This window comes from Camelina sativa, chromosome 15 (assembly GCF_030686135.1).
Source record: "Camelina sativa cultivar CO46 ecotype springtype chromosome 15, ASM3068613v1".
NCBI classification, from domain to species: Eukaryota; Viridiplantae; Streptophyta; class Magnoliopsida; order Brassicales; family Brassicaceae; genus Camelina; species Camelina sativa.
In genome coordinates, this window is record NC_141894.1 from 2,225,536 (window position 1) to 2,240,502 (window position 14,967).

The 14,967-nt window shown below is 36.7% G+C and overlaps 4 protein-coding genes and 1 non-coding gene across 8 annotated transcripts; 2 read left to right on the forward strand and 3 right to left on the reverse strand.

Moving 5' to 3' along the window:
- Nucleotides 1–5: 5 nt before the first annotated feature.
- On the reverse strand, nucleotides 6–2,521 carry LOC104744718 (nuclear transcription factor Y subunit A-2). Its single transcript, XM_010465810.3, has 5 exons — nucleotides 2,183–2,521; nucleotides 1,513–1,780; nucleotides 1,185–1,279; nucleotides 875–1,093; nucleotides 6–785 (listed from the first exon to the last, which is right to left on the reverse strand). Exons 2-5 carry the CDS (start codon nucleotides 1,718–1,720, stop codon nucleotides 429–431), a joined length of 879 nt encoding a protein of 292 aa, XP_010464112.1. The 5' UTR covers nucleotides 1,721–1,780; nucleotides 2,183–2,521; the 3' UTR covers nucleotides 6–428.
- Nucleotides 2,522–4,885: 2,364 nt separating this feature from the next.
- LOC147926214 (U1 spliceosomal RNA) lies at nucleotides 4,886–5,049 on the forward strand. The gene has a single exon (XR_015583221.1). It is a non-coding gene; the product is annotated as a U1 spliceosomal RNA (small nuclear RNA).
- Nucleotides 5,050–5,289: 240 nt separating this feature from the next.
- LOC104744719 (protein DEHYDRATION-INDUCED 19 homolog 3-like) lies at nucleotides 5,290–7,835 on the reverse strand. Its single transcript, XM_087489144.1, has 5 exons — nucleotides 7,380–7,835; nucleotides 6,700–6,842; nucleotides 6,312–6,391; nucleotides 5,944–6,207; nucleotides 5,290–5,640 (listed from the first exon to the last, which is right to left on the reverse strand). Exons 1-5 carry the CDS (start codon nucleotides 7,453–7,455, stop codon nucleotides 5,532–5,534), a joined length of 672 nt encoding a protein of 223 aa, XP_087345270.1. The 5' UTR covers nucleotides 7,456–7,835; the 3' UTR covers nucleotides 5,290–5,531.
- Nucleotides 7,836–8,056: 221 nt separating this feature from the next.
- Nucleotides 8,057–10,436, forward strand: LOC104744721 (syntaxin-43-like). Of its 2 annotated transcripts, none has more exons than XM_010465816.3 (8): nucleotides 8,057–8,609; nucleotides 8,727–9,000; nucleotides 9,096–9,185; nucleotides 9,355–9,426; nucleotides 9,507–9,584; nucleotides 9,670–9,735; nucleotides 9,819–9,899; nucleotides 9,979–10,436. In XM_010465816.3, the coding sequence occupies exons 1-8, from the start codon at nucleotides 8,395–8,397 to the stop codon at nucleotides 10,084–10,086; spliced, it is 984 nt and encodes a 327-aa protein (XP_010464118.1). In that variant the 5' UTR covers nucleotides 8,057–8,394; the 3' UTR covers nucleotides 10,087–10,436. The 2 variants fall into 2 exon arrangements, with proteins under 2 accessions (XP_010464118.1, XP_010464117.1); XM_010465815.3 differs by having other exon boundaries at nucleotides 8,084–8,609; nucleotides 8,724–9,000.
- On the reverse strand, nucleotides 10,303–14,632 carry LOC104744720 (importin subunit alpha-7). Of its 3 annotated transcripts, none has more exons than XM_010465812.3 (11): nucleotides 14,226–14,627; nucleotides 13,640–13,718; nucleotides 13,256–13,350; nucleotides 13,033–13,164; nucleotides 12,565–12,750; nucleotides 12,146–12,309; nucleotides 11,986–12,064; nucleotides 11,709–11,837; nucleotides 11,483–11,610; nucleotides 10,818–11,229; nucleotides 10,303–10,562 (listed from the first exon to the last, which is right to left on the reverse strand). In XM_010465812.3, exons 1-10 carry the CDS (start codon nucleotides 14,445–14,447, stop codon nucleotides 10,821–10,823), a joined length of 1,623 nt encoding a protein of 540 aa, XP_010464114.1. In that variant the 5' UTR covers nucleotides 14,448–14,627; the 3' UTR covers nucleotides 10,303–10,562; nucleotides 10,818–10,820. The 3 variants fall into 3 exon arrangements, with proteins under 3 accessions (XP_010464114.1, XP_087344981.1, XP_010464116.1); XM_087488855.1 differs by having other exon boundaries at nucleotides 10,303–10,557; nucleotides 14,226–14,542; XM_010465814.3 differs by lacking the exon at nucleotides 13,640–13,718 and having other exon boundaries at nucleotides 14,226–14,632.
- Between the last annotated feature and the right edge of the window lie 335 nt (nucleotides 14,633–14,967).

Consider the following 14,967-nt stretch of genomic DNA (forward strand, 5'->3'; position numbering starts at 1 on the left):
AAATATACAAAAACACACGTCTTAAATATGTTACACAAGCCACATAACATATAAAGTTCTTACAGTTGTTTGAGATACACACAAAAACAGCGAGAGAGCGACAAAATCAGAAAATCAGAGAACAAGAGTTTTCTTCACACACACACTACTAGTTGGAGAACAAGTGGGGTTAGTGACCAAACCCACCATTGTTCTTCACCAGTTTTTAACTACTTTTAGACTGAAGGATAAATCAAGGTTCTTTTAACCTGCCGGCGAAGAAACCTTAACTGAGAAGAGAATGAGCCAAAGATGATTTGCCTGTTCACAGCCAATTGGATTGGCAAAAAGGAGAATCCTTTAAACCAAGAAGGAAAAAGAAAAACTCATTGTCCTTTTTACAAGGCAAGAGTTCTCTTTTCCCACTTTGACTGTGAAACGGTAAAGGATCAGGTTTTGAAATTGCAGCAGCTATTATTATCCATTGCTGCTGCTGCTATCCACTTGCTAGGCATTACCATGCCACCAAGAGAATGAACAGGAGAACTCAGAAAGTAGTTCATGCTTGTAACTTCTGATCCCGTGACATTTAGTCCATTCGATAAGTTCATGATTCCGCTTTCCGGATGAACAACTTCAGAATTCTGAGAATTACTCTGCTGAGGCTGAACCTGCTTGTTTCCATCAGCTTTCTTTGCATTGGTCCCGCTTTTTTCCAAGGTCTGGCTTTTAGTGTTCAAGAATCTCCCACCGGATCCTCTAGGACGGCGCAATGCATGGAGATGGCGTGAATGATGCATATATGGCTGCAACACACATGACATTAAAACAAACACACTAATTAGAAATCATTTGCAACAAAAATATCAAAGTAGTTTCTATATTTTATAAGTACCTTGCGAGACCTAGTACTCAGTTTCTTCTGATCAAGAACAGCAGCAGCCTTTGCACGAGATTGACGTCGCCTTATGATTCCATGATATTGCTTTGAGTTCACATAGATGGTTCCATCTTCTGTTTCCATGTTCAGGGGAAGCATTAATCGGCTCTGAGATCCATAGGCTGAAACAACTCCATAGTATTGTTGTTCACCATAAGGATACTTTGCGTAGATCTAAATAGCAATAAATAGCATACTCAGAAACAATAAAAGGGAAATGATCATAGGATTCCTTGTAGATGTTTTTAAATGTGGAAACCTTTACCGATGGGTGAGTAAATCCAAGTTCCAAACTAGGCGATTGCATTGTGAAAACAGCTCCATGAGACTTTGACACAACCCTTGAACTCTTTACATCACCTAATAAATACACAATCGTAATTATTCCAACTACTCTGATTAATCATCTTTGTATCCTGAAGAAAAGTGTCTGAAGAATTTTGTATTTTACTTTGAGACAATTTAGCTCAGATAACATTCATTCTCATATTCTAGGACTTGCCACAAAAGTCCATTGTGTACTATTCAGATATTTTCACTAGAACAATCCATTTGAGGACGTTTTAAAGAGAGAGACAAAAGAAGTCACTTACCAAGTGAGAAAGCTAAGTGAGTTACAGAGTTGTTCTGTTTATCTCCACTTTGTTCTGTCTCTCCGGCAGATCCGACCTTAACTCCGACGAACGAGTCAGAATCTCCGGCAAGACTCTCATGAGCCAACGGCGCCTGAGATCCAAAAGCATTCCACCAAGAAGTCTGTGGAGCAGAGAAGAGACCTTCTCTCACAGTTTGCATAGCCATCTTCCCAAAAAAGAAAAACTGAAAAATCGATGTTGCTGAGAGACGAAGAGAGATTTGTTTCTGCGGAAGATATAACAAACAAAACAAGAAAAAGTCAACAAAAGTTATAAGACTTGGATGTGAAAATCTTTGTCGAATTTCAAACCCGATTTGGAAACTTGCAAGAAAAAAAAAAGGTAAGATCTTTGGGATTGGGTATTACGCAAAACCACACGAATGACCAAACCCATATGTGAATCATCATCAAGAGACAGACTTGTTGTCTAAAGTAAGTTAAAAAGATTGTGAGAAACGAGAAGATAAGAGCACAAGAACTGAAATCTTTTTTGAGTCCCAAATACCAAACAAACTCCAAAAAGAAGTAAATACAAACCCCCCTAAATGTTGGTCAAAATCAAACACACCAAAACCTATGTTGCGAATTCTATAAAGAGTAAAGAGAAGAGATTGAGTAAAACTTACACAGATGGAGTGATAGAGTAAAGAGTATAGAGAGTAGAGAGAAAACTTCAGATTCCTAGGAAGAGGCAGAGAAAAGCCCAATTGTTAGGAAGCCATATCGGTTCCAAAACAAGAAACAGAGATTCATTCACACACATGAGTAGATAGAGAGAGAGAGAGGGAAGGGAGAAGACAGATAGAGAGAGACTAACCAATATATGAATTACAAGTGTGGCTCATCAACCAATCACCTTCAACTTTTATGCTACTCTGTTTCTTCTTTTTTTCTTTTCCTACTTTATAATTTGGAGATATAATTGAAATTAAACAATATTGCTATATTGTGTTTATGTTAACTGTAGCGTTGGCTTGACGTGCTACAATGATCCCACTTAAAACCATTTTTTCCCCATAGTAGTAGTGCTTGGGTTGTCAATTGTATCGTTTATTATTATGATTGTTGTTGTGGTCCTAGTAAGCTTTTTCTTCTATATACGTCATATGGAAAAAAGGATCACCACTCAAAAATTATAAATAATAAAGTAACACTCTGACAACTTCAACAATGGCATTGCCAATATTTGCTATTATAAAAGCTCGTGACTCATTCCCTACCAAAAATAATACTAGACTAGAATCAACCTTTGTATAATTCTGTAAATAGACCAAACATATTTTCACAATAGATACTTTGTTGAGGTTGTTATTCTTAACTAGGTTTTCCAAGTGGTTTTCACACATTGTCCTTTTGTTTCCTCTTTTGTTCATGTTTCTTTAAATAGTTCAACTTACTCTGTGAAATCGACGGTACACGTGTTATGATAGAAGTTTACAAAGATACGCAATAAGCTCTATAAATATAAATTCCAAGAAGTGTACTTATAAATTTGTAAGAGATTATGGTAGCTTTTTGCCTTTTGGTTTGGACTTAATTTGGTAGATTTACAGGTTAGTTTCCTTGAACTTAATTTAACTAAATTTTTCCAGTTTTGATTATATATTAGATATTGAATTGAACTTAACTAAACTTAAGTTAATTTGAATATACAGTAAAATCTAAGAAAGATAAAGTTGAAAATCAATATTACAATATAGTAAAAATACAGTATAGTATAGTTAGTTGGTTAAGGTTAATGCTTGCTTTTCTTTATCCCAGTAGTAGTGCACTAGTGCTTAAGCTTATCCCACTTACTACCATATAAACCTTTTCTTTCCTCCTAAATACAATAATTAATTGAAATATGCACTGGTTAGTACGTACAATCTTTTAACAAAAATATCTACTTGCACTAATTTTTAAAGCACAATCTTTTTGTGGATTAGTGATATACTATTTTAGTGTAGTTAACAGAAGCATATCATAAATACTGTAGCTCATTTTCAAAACTTTTTTTTACTCAACACTAAGATATATAAACTAATCTATTATACTATACAAAGAAAATTATAATCTACTATGTATATAGCTTTCTTAAAGTGATATTGCTTTTCTTCTGAACAAAAACTTTAAACAAACCAGTAGCAATAGTTATTGTTCATCCTAATGCCCTATGCGATTTATTTGTAAGTCACTCTCAAAGGCTCCACTTGTTCATAATCTTCCAAAAACACCACGATAAATGACTAATCACCAACTATAATATATAGTATATGCTTAATTAAAAATTGCCTTTTTCCAAAGAAGTAACGCTTTTAAATATATGAATTATATTTGACAACAATCAAACTTTCAACAATCAAAAAGAAAAAAACAATCTTTCTTCTTAGATGATTCGGGGTTGGAACCGTGGAACACATAGACTAATATATCTTGAAGATGAATTGATCCTTGGAAAATGGAAAAGCAGCCATATTTTAACTAGGCCGAAGCTCGGCTCCAACAGTACATTAGCGAATGAATCAATATACTCTGCCTTATAGCTAGCGCGCATGAATGAACTACCACTATTGTGTTAAAGACTTTTGTTTTGATAACCTTTTTTAATATTCAACTTTTAAAGTACGTCTTCTAGATTATATAATGTTTCGTTGGACATGCAATCCACATCACGGGTGCACTATAGTTCCCTTGTATATATAAAGTAATTTAATCAAAATTTCCCTTTATTTTATATATTTTTTAAATTAGATTTTTGTGCTTCAATTATTAGTTATTTAGTTTGAATCCAACAAAAATGATCAGTGAAGATAAATAATTTAATTTGTGAATAGCGAGATCAATGTTAAAGATGCTTCAATAATTTGATCAACCGCTGAGAATAAATATTGTATGCAGCTTTTTTGCTTTCTTTTCAAACAATAAGTCTGAATTCAGATAACTTACATATTCTTGGAGATTTGCATGACTAATTATTGTTGCTTTACAAACTCGTTTAACTCTATAGCTTCTGGCCTTAGCCAACAACACTATCTCTTTCTTTTCTTTGCAGTTCGCACTTCAGCTGGATCCGATAGTCATTGTTATCTGAGTAAATAATTGACTTTGGGCCATTAAAGAGACCGGCCCAGTATAGAATCTAAACAAAGCTGTTGGCGTTAGCGTTTTATATCGAACTCTTTCCGACATGCTGTTCATATAACAAAAACGACAGGATGTTTTACCTTTGCAAAGATAGAAACGGCGGAAAGTGTAGTAGAGCTTAGCAAAAGTCCCACATCGGAAACACGAAACAAAAGAGGCACATGAAACAGGGTATAAAATAGAGTCTCATGACATAGAGCAAATCACTTACCTGGACGGGGTCAACTCGCGATCAAGAAGACGAGTGGCCTAGGCTAGTGACTTCCATTGCACATACCGGAAGGGTGCTATGCTTAAGGTCTTCCCAAGAGGAAGAGCCTACGTCATTATTTGTGGCAGGGGGGCTTTGCGTTCGCGCAGGCCCCCACCATTTCTCTCAGTCTTAAATCTTTCGGTTGACCGGACTGTGTCTCGGCTTGGGAACTAGAGTCCATTTAATAGGCTTAGTTGTTCCATGCTAGAATAAACAGCTTAGATGGAGTTGTAGAGTCTCTAGACTTCATTTTCTCTGTTTCAGAAAACTACAGTGCCAACTTTTACGAGTAGTCTCTCATCAGCATACCAAACCGTAAACCGTGACCTAATTAAGGAATTGGAAACGAAGAACTGAGGCAAATACAATGAAATAGATTACACTTTGGTTGTTTTATGACCTACAGACAAATAGAGCGTTAACTATAGAAGCTAATGTGTTCATAAGTTACACTCATTGACTCGTAATTCCTCTCTTTCCCTACAAAGCACTCTCCTTTATTTGCTCCACACCAACAACAATACCGTACATTTTCTCTCTGAGGCAGAACATGGAGTTTCCCTCATTGCTTAGAAGTTACCAGAAGCAATACTCCATTATAAGCCGTCATCAAGAATCGTAGAACTCATTAGCTCTTGTACAAACTCGCTCCGTTTCAACTTCTGCTTGTGATCCTCAGCTGATAGAGACGGTTTTATTGCATTCCTATCATCCACAAAATCTTTATCAGTGATCCACACGTATATTGGAGTATGACTCAACTTGATCAAATAGTTTCAATTTAGCTCATAAAGTCCTAAGTTCCCAAAAGTAAAATCGAACGATACTAATGATTTCTCAAAAGATTACAAATATCATTCAAATGATCCAATGCAAAGTTGTAGAGCAAACACTTAAAAGAACCAAGAATCATCATCGAGGTTCAATCAGATCTTTAGATAGATTATAACTAAAAAGGTGACCGTAATAGGTTAGGCACACCAAATGATTGAGAAGGAGGAAGCATACCGTTCAGGTAAACTCTGACTTGATATATTCTTGTCTGGACCAGTTTCTGTAGTTACACATGACTCCGAAGTGAAGAAACCATAAACGATAGGTGAAATAAACGATGATAACAATGGGTCAGCCGCTACATTGGCTGATGAGGAAGAAGATACAATACACGAAGGTCCCCCAAAAAGGCTCTGAAAGTTTCCGTCAGGAAACTCTCTTCTCAAGATCGATAACGTGGAATGTGACCCGCCTCTTCTTGGTTTTCTCTTGCGGTGCATGTAATATCTCGTTAAGGAATGTTACAACACAACATAACAGCAGATTGTAGAAACACTAATAGAGAAAATTGATTGTCATATATGACCTGAGAAGACAAGGATATCTTGAATATATTAGCATGCTGAAGGGTTATATGAGCAACCATATCAACACCAACCCTAACCGCACAAACTGGACATACCTGCAATAACAATTCACTAATTAACCGCTAAGTTGTCATTTAGAATCCAAACAAAGCTCCCCAGAAATAGATTCAATACACACAGCTGATTCTACTATTCCTTTGTGAATCAGATTTAAAAAATGCTAATATTCTCAGTTGCCTTTAGTCAAACCCTCCAAGAAACAACAACAGAGGAACCAACACTGCTCAGTCTAAGTTTTTGAGAATCATGTGATGAAACAGAAATGTGTAAACACCACCATTATTTACTTCAAAAAATTGTCATAAATGGTTGTTTCACGAAATAGAAAAAGAAGATTACCCACCCCAGTTTTGGCTTCCATGGGATGATCTTCATCAATGTGGCAGCAGAGAGATACAATATCAAAGTAGTCAGAACAGAAAGGGCAAGCAAACTCTTCCCTGAACTCTTCTTCTCCATCTATCTCTTCAAACCCTAAGAACGTATCTGCAATTCCAAATAAATCCATCAAATACATACCCAATAACTACAACAAAACAAAATCCAACTCTGTGGTTACAGTAATATATGAACCTAAGATTCCTCAGGTTCATAAACACTGAGCATAGTAGCACCACAGGAGTAATTAAAATGCTTCAAAGACTGCAACTTTTTGAATATTTTCTCATCCAAGTTCTCACAAAACGAGTAAAACCAGAAACCAACCAAATAACAATCAACAAAGGTATGAAATTTCCATATCATAATCAAATATAAAAGCCCTTATCCTTTCATTTCCTCAAGTACCAATCAAATGACGAAACCTTCCAAACAAAACTCGATTATTTCCGACAAAACTTTCTGCAAACCTTGAAACAAAATCAAGATTTCTAATTCGGTACAAAAGAACACAAAGTCTATCACCTAACTACCTTCACCCATCAATTTGTCAGCCAACAAAAGATCAGATAATAATAATAATAATAATAATAATCTTTTAGAACAGAGGAAGAAAAATAAAAATAAAATCTTTAAAAAACGAACCAGATCGTGATGGAAAAGCTAGCTGGTATCTCCTTGTAGCTGAAGCAAGACGATCACTCCATGAATCAGAATCCATTATTGACAAAAAAAAAAAACTAATCAAAATCACAACCCGGCAAAGAACCCAAATTAAAAACCCGACAACAGAAAAGAAAAGTTTTCAAGAAATCAATCGATTTAGGAAAGAAAATAATTATAATGATTGTCTGAAGAAATCAAACGAAATGGGAAAGACAGATACAATTATACAAAGACCACGATTCTAAGGTCTGATTTTTTTTTTTTTTTAACAAAGTTTTTCTTGTCTTTGGTTTCTCTCGTCGTTTTTAATTATTTTGGATAGAGAGTGAGAGACAGAGGAGACAAGTTCTCTATTTCTCTTTTATTTCGTTAAGTTATGTCTTTTTATTTCTTTTAATTTGCTTTCAATGATGAGTCTTTCCCGGAAAAATAGATAAAAAGTGTTGGGCCTGCTGCCACTTTTATATATGTAAAGTCTACGAAATGCATGTCGTTTTTATTACTTTTACCCGACGTGTAAAAACTACATTCAAGTAACATGACGTTGGCAAGCTTTTTAATTTAAAACGTCATGCTGTTTGTCCTTTTTGGACACGTGACGACTTTTCATTGGCTTCTTTTCTAAGATGTAACAGTTAAAAGGTGTACCTAAAAGCAGCAGATTTCTTCTAGCTGCTACGTCTGTCTGACTTTGTTGTCAAACTGTTTGCTTTTAATTCATTTTTTTTTTAATTCTGAATTTGTAAATCTGATAACTGTTTTTTTTTTTTTTTTTTAAGCCGTCGGAGATTTTTCATCCCGCCGGAGATCGGCCGGTCTCCGCCGTTGCCGTCGTTGTTTCGTTGCTTTGTATATGTTGGAACCGAGATTTCGTTTAGATCTATAGCTTCCGGATCGGAGGAGAAGCGAGAACTTTAATCTAGACGTTCGTAGAGATCTTGGTTACTTGTCTTGTCACTGTGATTCTTCTAGGGTTTATATTTTGAGCTTTGCTATGGCGACTAGGAATCGTACGTTGTTGTTTAGGAAGTACAGAAACACTCTGAGGAGCGTTCGTGCTCCGATTGGGTCGTCTACAGTGACGGTGAACAATTCGTTGACGGGAGCTAAATCCGGCTTAGGTCCGGTGATCGAGATGGCGAGCACATCTCTGTTGCATCCGAATCGTTCTTATGCTCCAGTCAGTACTGAGGATCCTGGGAATTCGAGGTACTTCTCTTCCCCTCTCTCTCTCTCTCTTGCTGCCATTGAAATGTTAGAAGCTTGGTGATTCCGTAAGAACTTGGTTGAAGAAAGTATTGTTTGTTGTTTTCAATGTCAAAGTAGAGGTACGGTAACAGTGGGATTACCACCAGACTGGGTTGATGTATCTGAGGAGATTTCAGTTAACATTCAGCGTGCAAGAATCAAAATGGCTGAATTGGGAAAGGCTCATGCGAAAGCTTTGATGCCTTCATTTGGGGATGATAAAGAGGATCAACATCAAATCGAGTCTTTGACACAAGAGATTACTTTCTTATTGAAGAAATCTGAGAAGCAACTTCAGAGGCTTTCTGCAGCTGGACCTTCTGAAGATTCAAATGTCAGAAAAAACGTCCAGGTTGGTGTGCTTGACTTTGATGCGTCTCTTGAAGGCGTTTCCTTTCGTTTTTTCATCACTATCTAATTTTTTAAGTCTTATGTGTTTTATAACAGCGATCACTTGCTACTGATCTCCAAAACCTTTCTATGGAGCTTCGCAAGAAACAGTCTACATATTTGAAACGCTTGAGACTGCAAAAAGAGGTATGTTATGACTCTCTGTACATTTCCTATGCTTGAGCCTTCACCATTGGAGTCTTTGTTCTGTTCTTCACCTGCACTTTTGTTTATATGAATTTCATTGTGCTCTTGTTACTTGTTTGTATATTTTATTTTTGTTTCTAAGAAGCTGTGACTTATGATGTATCATCAGGACGGAACGGATTTAGAAATGAATCTGAACGGAAACAGATATAAAGCAGAAGATGATGACTTCGAGGATATGGTATGACTCCTTTGTCACAATCTTATTACCCATTATTCATCTAATTTCTGTAATAATGCAATATATGAATTTCACTACAGGTATTTAGTGAGCATCAAATGAGCAAGATAAAAAAGAGTGAAGAAATATCTGTAGAGAGGGAGAAAGAGATTCAACAGGTTAGTGTTTGCAACTCTTACTGCTCTTTATCGTTACTATTTTCAGTACACTTTCGTAATCTTTTCACTTTCTTCTCATCGACAGGTTGTTGAATCCGTAAATGAACTTGCTCAGATCATGAAGGATCTTTCCGCGCTTGTTATAGACCAGGTATACCACTAAAACTGGTGTCTAATTTCTAAGTCACTGATTCTAGAAATACTATAATTTGAAACCAAAACTTGTCGTGACAGGGTACCATAGTTGATCGGATTGACTATAATATCCAGAACGTTGCTAGTACAGTCGACGATGGTCTCAAACAGCTGCAAAAGGTAAACTTTTTTTAAGACCAGTGTGTATACTCTCTATAAGATTTCATGCCTAAATGTTTTAGCGGAATCACTTGTGCAGGCGGAACGTACACAGAGACAAGGAGGTATGGTGATGTGTGCGTCTGTTCTTGTCATCCTCTGCTTCATCATGCTAGTACTCTTAATCCTTAAGGAAATTCTCTTGTGACCCAAGGAAAAGTGTGATAATTCATTCTTTAATTCTTTTGAAACGCGATCACCACATTTTTGCGATACTGAGTGTTCGTTCTGTATCCTCATATGGTCTGAAGAAAAAAAACGAACTGTGTTGTCTCTCTTCCTCGGTGGCTTTAGCTGCAGCCTGCGGCTTCTTCTGCTATTTTTCTTCACTTCTTACGGCGTTTACATAGATGGACATCATCACTTTTGTATTGAGTGTTTGTAACTTGGGTTTTAACGAGTTTATAATGGTTTATTTACATGTAAAGATGATATTAATGATGATTCTTGAGGATCTATGGACAGAAGATAATATAAAATGTAAGGTTTGTTCCAGAATACAAACTACTACTACTCCTGACCAACATTGACGTTACTGTAGAAAGCAAGCAATGTAATCTCTAACCTCCATTTTCAGTTAGTGTATGAACAGAGCTGAATGTATGATTGCCAAAGCTGCCTGTCCTGAATCATCAGAAAAACACCAAACAAGAAATAAAGTAAATTAGAACTAAAGTCATAAATATCGAACCAAACCGAAACAAAATTGCTTTGGCTTGAGTTTCGTAAGTTTCTCTTAGACTAAATTAAACCAAATCAGACTCTGATCTATATAACAAACGCCTACTTCCTTAACGTAACAAGAGCTTGTTCCTACTAATTCCATAATGAGTAAGCAAAAAAACAAGTAAAGTTTCCGCATGGAAATATAAGTCTTACCTCTTAAGGTCCGCAGTACATCTCACTGAGAGTGCCTGAGGGTGTTGGCATGTTTGCAAAGTTGTCAAGTGGGACATATATCATGTCTTGTTGCCCTTGAACTCCTTCTTCTTCTTCTTCCTCCATCCAGTATGTTTCTAGAATCTTCACCGCTGTTTCGTAAATCTCGTTGTTCTCATGAGATTGCAGGCCCTCGATTTTCTCCAGTCCCTCAGCCTCTTCTATCAGCTGAGCATGCGGGTTTACATTTGTTTGAGGACATTGGTAAATACCTTCAGCGTCTCTTGTGCTGAAAACTTCTCCCACCTTCAGTATTTTCTCGAGTGCTTCTAAACAAACCATGACGAGTTGAGTATCTGAGGATGTAAGACGATCGCACAACGGTTTGATGCATTCTTGCTTTACTAGAAACCTGTCAAGACATTAGCAAACCGCGTGTGAGATTTGGAAGGATTGAAACAGACCGACACGGGTTCAAGAAATGTATAAAGTATAAAACAACCTGCTGAATACTCTGCCAAGAAAAGTTGTAATAGATTCAATGGAATGAGACCATAAGATTTGGTTCTGCTGCTATAACTCTTTTCATGACTCTATATTCAAACTACTGAATATTTGATTGCCTAAATCTGTCCTAGCTTTGTGTTAGGTTAAGTTCTACGTACATGATTTGCTTGTAAGATCCTCCAGCTATAGCGTTGCAGATAGCCCAGGCAGCCTCATTCTTGACATTGAGTTCAGAGTTTTGGAGCAGATTAACAAGTGCAGGACATATACCAGCATCAATTACAGCCTATGAAGAGATTTAAACAAGTACAGGCAAATATTCAGCGCGACGTCTTAATTAGATTGCGATTAAAAAGAGAAGTCCAGAGACGTGTATTGGCAAACCTGAATCTGCGACTGACAACCAGCTGTGATATTAGAGACTGCCCAACAAGCTTCCTTCCTGATGGTCTTGTTATAGGGTCCCCTTAGAAGATTTAACAAGCATGGGAGCGCTTGAAGATCAATGATATGCTAAGAATATCACAAAGAAAAAAGTTCTGAGAACACAATTATGATTAAAAATCAAATATTATTTAATTTTTAGTTGAGAAAGATAAATTGTATAAAGCCAGTTATAGTAGTGCTAATACTAAATTCCTATCTGTAGCCGCATATTTACCTGAGTTTGACTATCATTTCCAGTTACAATATTTCCAATGGTGCGAAGAGCGGGAATGAGAACTAAAGGTGAACGGTGGCTGTTCAGAAAGCAAAAAAGCCATCAGTATATATGACTGAATTTTCTTGGTTAAATTAAAGTGATAAAGTCAAACACTCACACCGAAAGACCAATAAGTCGTGCACAAACTTTGGCTTCTATCACGGCTTGTACTTTTTCATTTGAACCATCAGACAGATAGACCAGTGCCCAACACGTATAAGCCAAGAGTTCCTTGTCATCTAATCGAATGAGTTGTGCAAGAGCTGGTAATGCAGCACTCACCTGTGGGCATATACAAGTGAGATGTCTAAAATAATAACACATTCATCAAATCCTATCAGAACAACTAAGCAGGCTCAAGAACCAAACCTTGTTACCAGAGTTTTTACAGTATTAAATATTTTAGTGCTAAACAGGCCCTGATCACCATAATATGGGCGAAAACCAATTTAACAGCTGTTAAGTATGCTGGACCAAAATATATTAAGAGTGCAAGACAAGAAGCTATAACAAGGCCCAGATAGGTTTAAAACATACCTGATCAAATGGAGGCTGAGGCTTTCCTCTGCAAAGATTAGACAAAGTCCAAGCGGCGTTTACAAGCATAGAAAGTTTGGCTCCATGGTTTAACTGCGACAATAGAGAAGGTAGAGCTGCATGTCCAAGGACTATATCACGGCATCTAGGAGAGTCTCCAGAAATATTTCCTAATGCCCAGACAACCTGATTGTCCAAGCATACAGAAGAGCTTAGTTGCAGCTGAAAAGTGGGAGGGAAACAACAAACTCGACCGAACTTATTAAACCTACAACTATATATAGTCTAAACCTTGTATCCTCTGTCATCAATAAATTCAAAACTTTTGCTTTCTGTTTATTGATCTTTGTCATTTTCTTTATCTTATAAATCTACTAATTGCAGAAGCAATCACATGCTCTTAGTAGTCATAAAAATTCGAGAACCACATAGCATTGGTACATGATGACCAATCAACACATCATATACCTGCTCACGGACCACATCGTATGGTGAGCTGAGAAGTCTCACTAGCATTGCAACCGCTCCATGATCAATCACCACTTCAGTGTTCTCAGATGTTCCAGATGCGATATTCGTTATTGCCCAAGCCGCTTCAAACTAAAAAATTTGTTCCATGAAACGAGAAAGCAGTGAGCTTGTGAAGCAACTGATAGAACCAGATTGATCGTACAGATGCATCGAGGCTAACCTGAAGCTGAGGAAAGTCATCCCATGTTAGGAATTCCACAAAGCGTGGAACCAAACCAGCCTGTATAACTTCTTCAACGTGTACATTAAACATTTCTACCAAAAGAACAGAATAGAGCATTAGAAAAGGCATATACATTGCTATTGCTTAACTTTAATATTACTTTACACAGCAAAGACATCATCATTAGGTCTGGTCTGAGTTCATTGCAGTCTATAAATTATAAAAATGGCAAAAACGTTGATGTTATAGCAATGTTAGTGTTATAGCAACCGAGGTAGCAAATGCCGTCAGCATAGACAAACGTGGCAGAATAGCTTGTTAATGTTATAGCAACTGAGGTATCAAATTTGTTAGTAAATAAGTGAATGGGATGTCTCTCACCACCACAAAGTAACGTTCTGATCTGAGTAGTAGCCTCGATCAACAGATCCCTCTTGTCAGACCAGATACGGCTTATCAACTGTAACCAATCGAACATACAAACTACTCAAACATAGAACTGATAATCCAATTATACATACGAAATGTTATATGTCCATTCAAAGAATTTCAAACACCATTTTAGAAGGGAACACCAAACTACGAAAGCTAAATAGCTCTTTCTGATAATTCTAGGCTTCTAGCACTGTATAATCAAGCTTCCGTACATGCAAATTCTTCATAAACCAATAGCGATCATGAATAAGTAGCAATCAGAACGATCGCATCGAGCATCAAATGTCAAATTTCAGAACGCAACTCGCTATAATAACTCGAATCGACAAATTAAGAACACCAAATTCAAAAATTAGAAACACCAAAATCGATCGGAATTGGATAGATGAATTAAAAAAATAGATATACCAAAATCAATCGGAATCGGATCTACGAATCTCCAGAAATCAACAGCCAAATTCATCAATTAATCTCCAGATTATTTTTTCGCGACGAAACTGCAAAATTGTTAAAATAAAACGGAGAAACGGACCTTCTGATCAAGAGAAACGGCGGAAGGAGAATGAGGAAGAGCCTCGCGACGCTTCTTAAGCAAACTCTCTTCTCTCTTAGCTTTGCGGATCTCAACCATGTCGTCCTCTCTTCGCCGACGACCACCAACCCCGTCAACCACAGCCTTGTACCCGCTCCTCCGTACTGACATCGTCCAGCTCGTCCTCATCGACGTTGTTCCTCCTCCTCCTCCTCCCTTCATCGTCGATCTCGCTTCGCTACCCTAACGATTTCGACGGTTTTATTTTTATAATACGACTAAAATCAAATTTCCACCAAAGGAATGAAACACGCCCACGCTCTTCAAAAACAAAACAAAAAAACGGATTTTAACTTTTTAGGGTTCAATTGGAAATTTTATAAACATGAGGGGCATAAATTCGAATTAGTAAGATAACTTGGGGAGAACAAAGATAAAAAAGCGAGCGCAAGTTGATTCGTTCCCGCCTAATTTCTGTTACAGATATTATTTGTTTTGATATCGAATCCGAATCGAATTAATTGGACTAATTGCCAAGAGTGCACGGCGATAATAAAGGCTTCGATTGATTTAACAAAGTTTGACATACAGTTTAAATATTTTCATATTTTTTTGCAAATATTTTCATATTTTAACTTATAAATATCAAATCTATCGAGTTGAAAGGAAGAACAAAAAAAAAAAACACTACTTATTTTATGAATGTGAGAGTAAATAAATGTAAATTGACACGTATCTCGTC

Excerpts from the sequence above, each read along its gene's own strand:
- LOC104744721 (XM_010465815.3), top strand. The coding sequence starts at position 8,395 with ATGGCGACTAGGAATCGTACGTTGTTGTTTAGGAAGTACAGAAACACT. Across the intron at positions 9,427-9,506 it reads ATGATGACTTCGAGGATATG|GTATTTAGTGAGCATCAAAT; the intron begins GTATGACTCCTT and ends ATTTCACTACAG. Across the intron at positions 9,585-9,669 it reads GGGAGAAAGAGATTCAACAG|GTTGTTGAATCCGTAAATGA; the intron begins GTTAGTGTTTGC and ends TCTCATCGACAG.
- LOC104744720 (XM_010465812.3), bottom strand. The coding sequence starts at position 14,447 with ATGAAGGGAGGAGGAGGAGGAGGAACAACGTCGATGAGGACGAGCTGG. Across the intron at positions 12,065-12,145 it reads CGACTTATTGGTCTTTCGGT|CCACCGTTCACCTTTAGTTC; the intron begins GTGAGTGTTTGA and ends CTTTCTGAACAG. Across the intron at positions 11,611-11,708 it reads GTTGTCAGTCGCAGATTCAG|GCTGTAATTGATGCTGGTAT; the intron begins GTTTGCCAATAC and ends ATCTCTTCATAG.
- LOC104744719 (XM_087489144.1), bottom strand. The coding sequence starts at position 7,455 with ATGGATTCTGATTCATGGAGTGATCGTCTTGCTTCAGCTACAAGGAGA. Across the intron at positions 6,843-7,379 it reads AGCTTTTCCATCACGATCTG|ATACGTTCTTAGGGTTTGAA; the intron begins GTTCGTTTTTTA and ends TTGGAATTGCAG. Across the intron at positions 6,392-6,699 it reads CCATGGAAGCCAAAACTGGG|GTATGTCCAGTTTGTGCGGT; the intron begins GTGGGTAATCTT and ends TTGTTATTGCAG.
- LOC104744718 (XM_010465810.3), bottom strand. The coding sequence starts at position 1,720 with ATGGCTATGCAAACTGTGAGAGAAGGTCTCTTCTCTGCTCCACAGACT. Across the intron at positions 1,094-1,184 it reads TTGGATTTACTCACCCATCG|ATCTACGCAAAGTATCCTTA; the intron begins GTAAAGGTTTCC and ends ATTGCTATTTAG. Across the intron at positions 786-874 it reads TGAGTACTAGGTCTCGCAAG|CCATATATGCATCATTCACG; the intron begins GTACTTATAAAA and ends TGTGTGTTGCAG.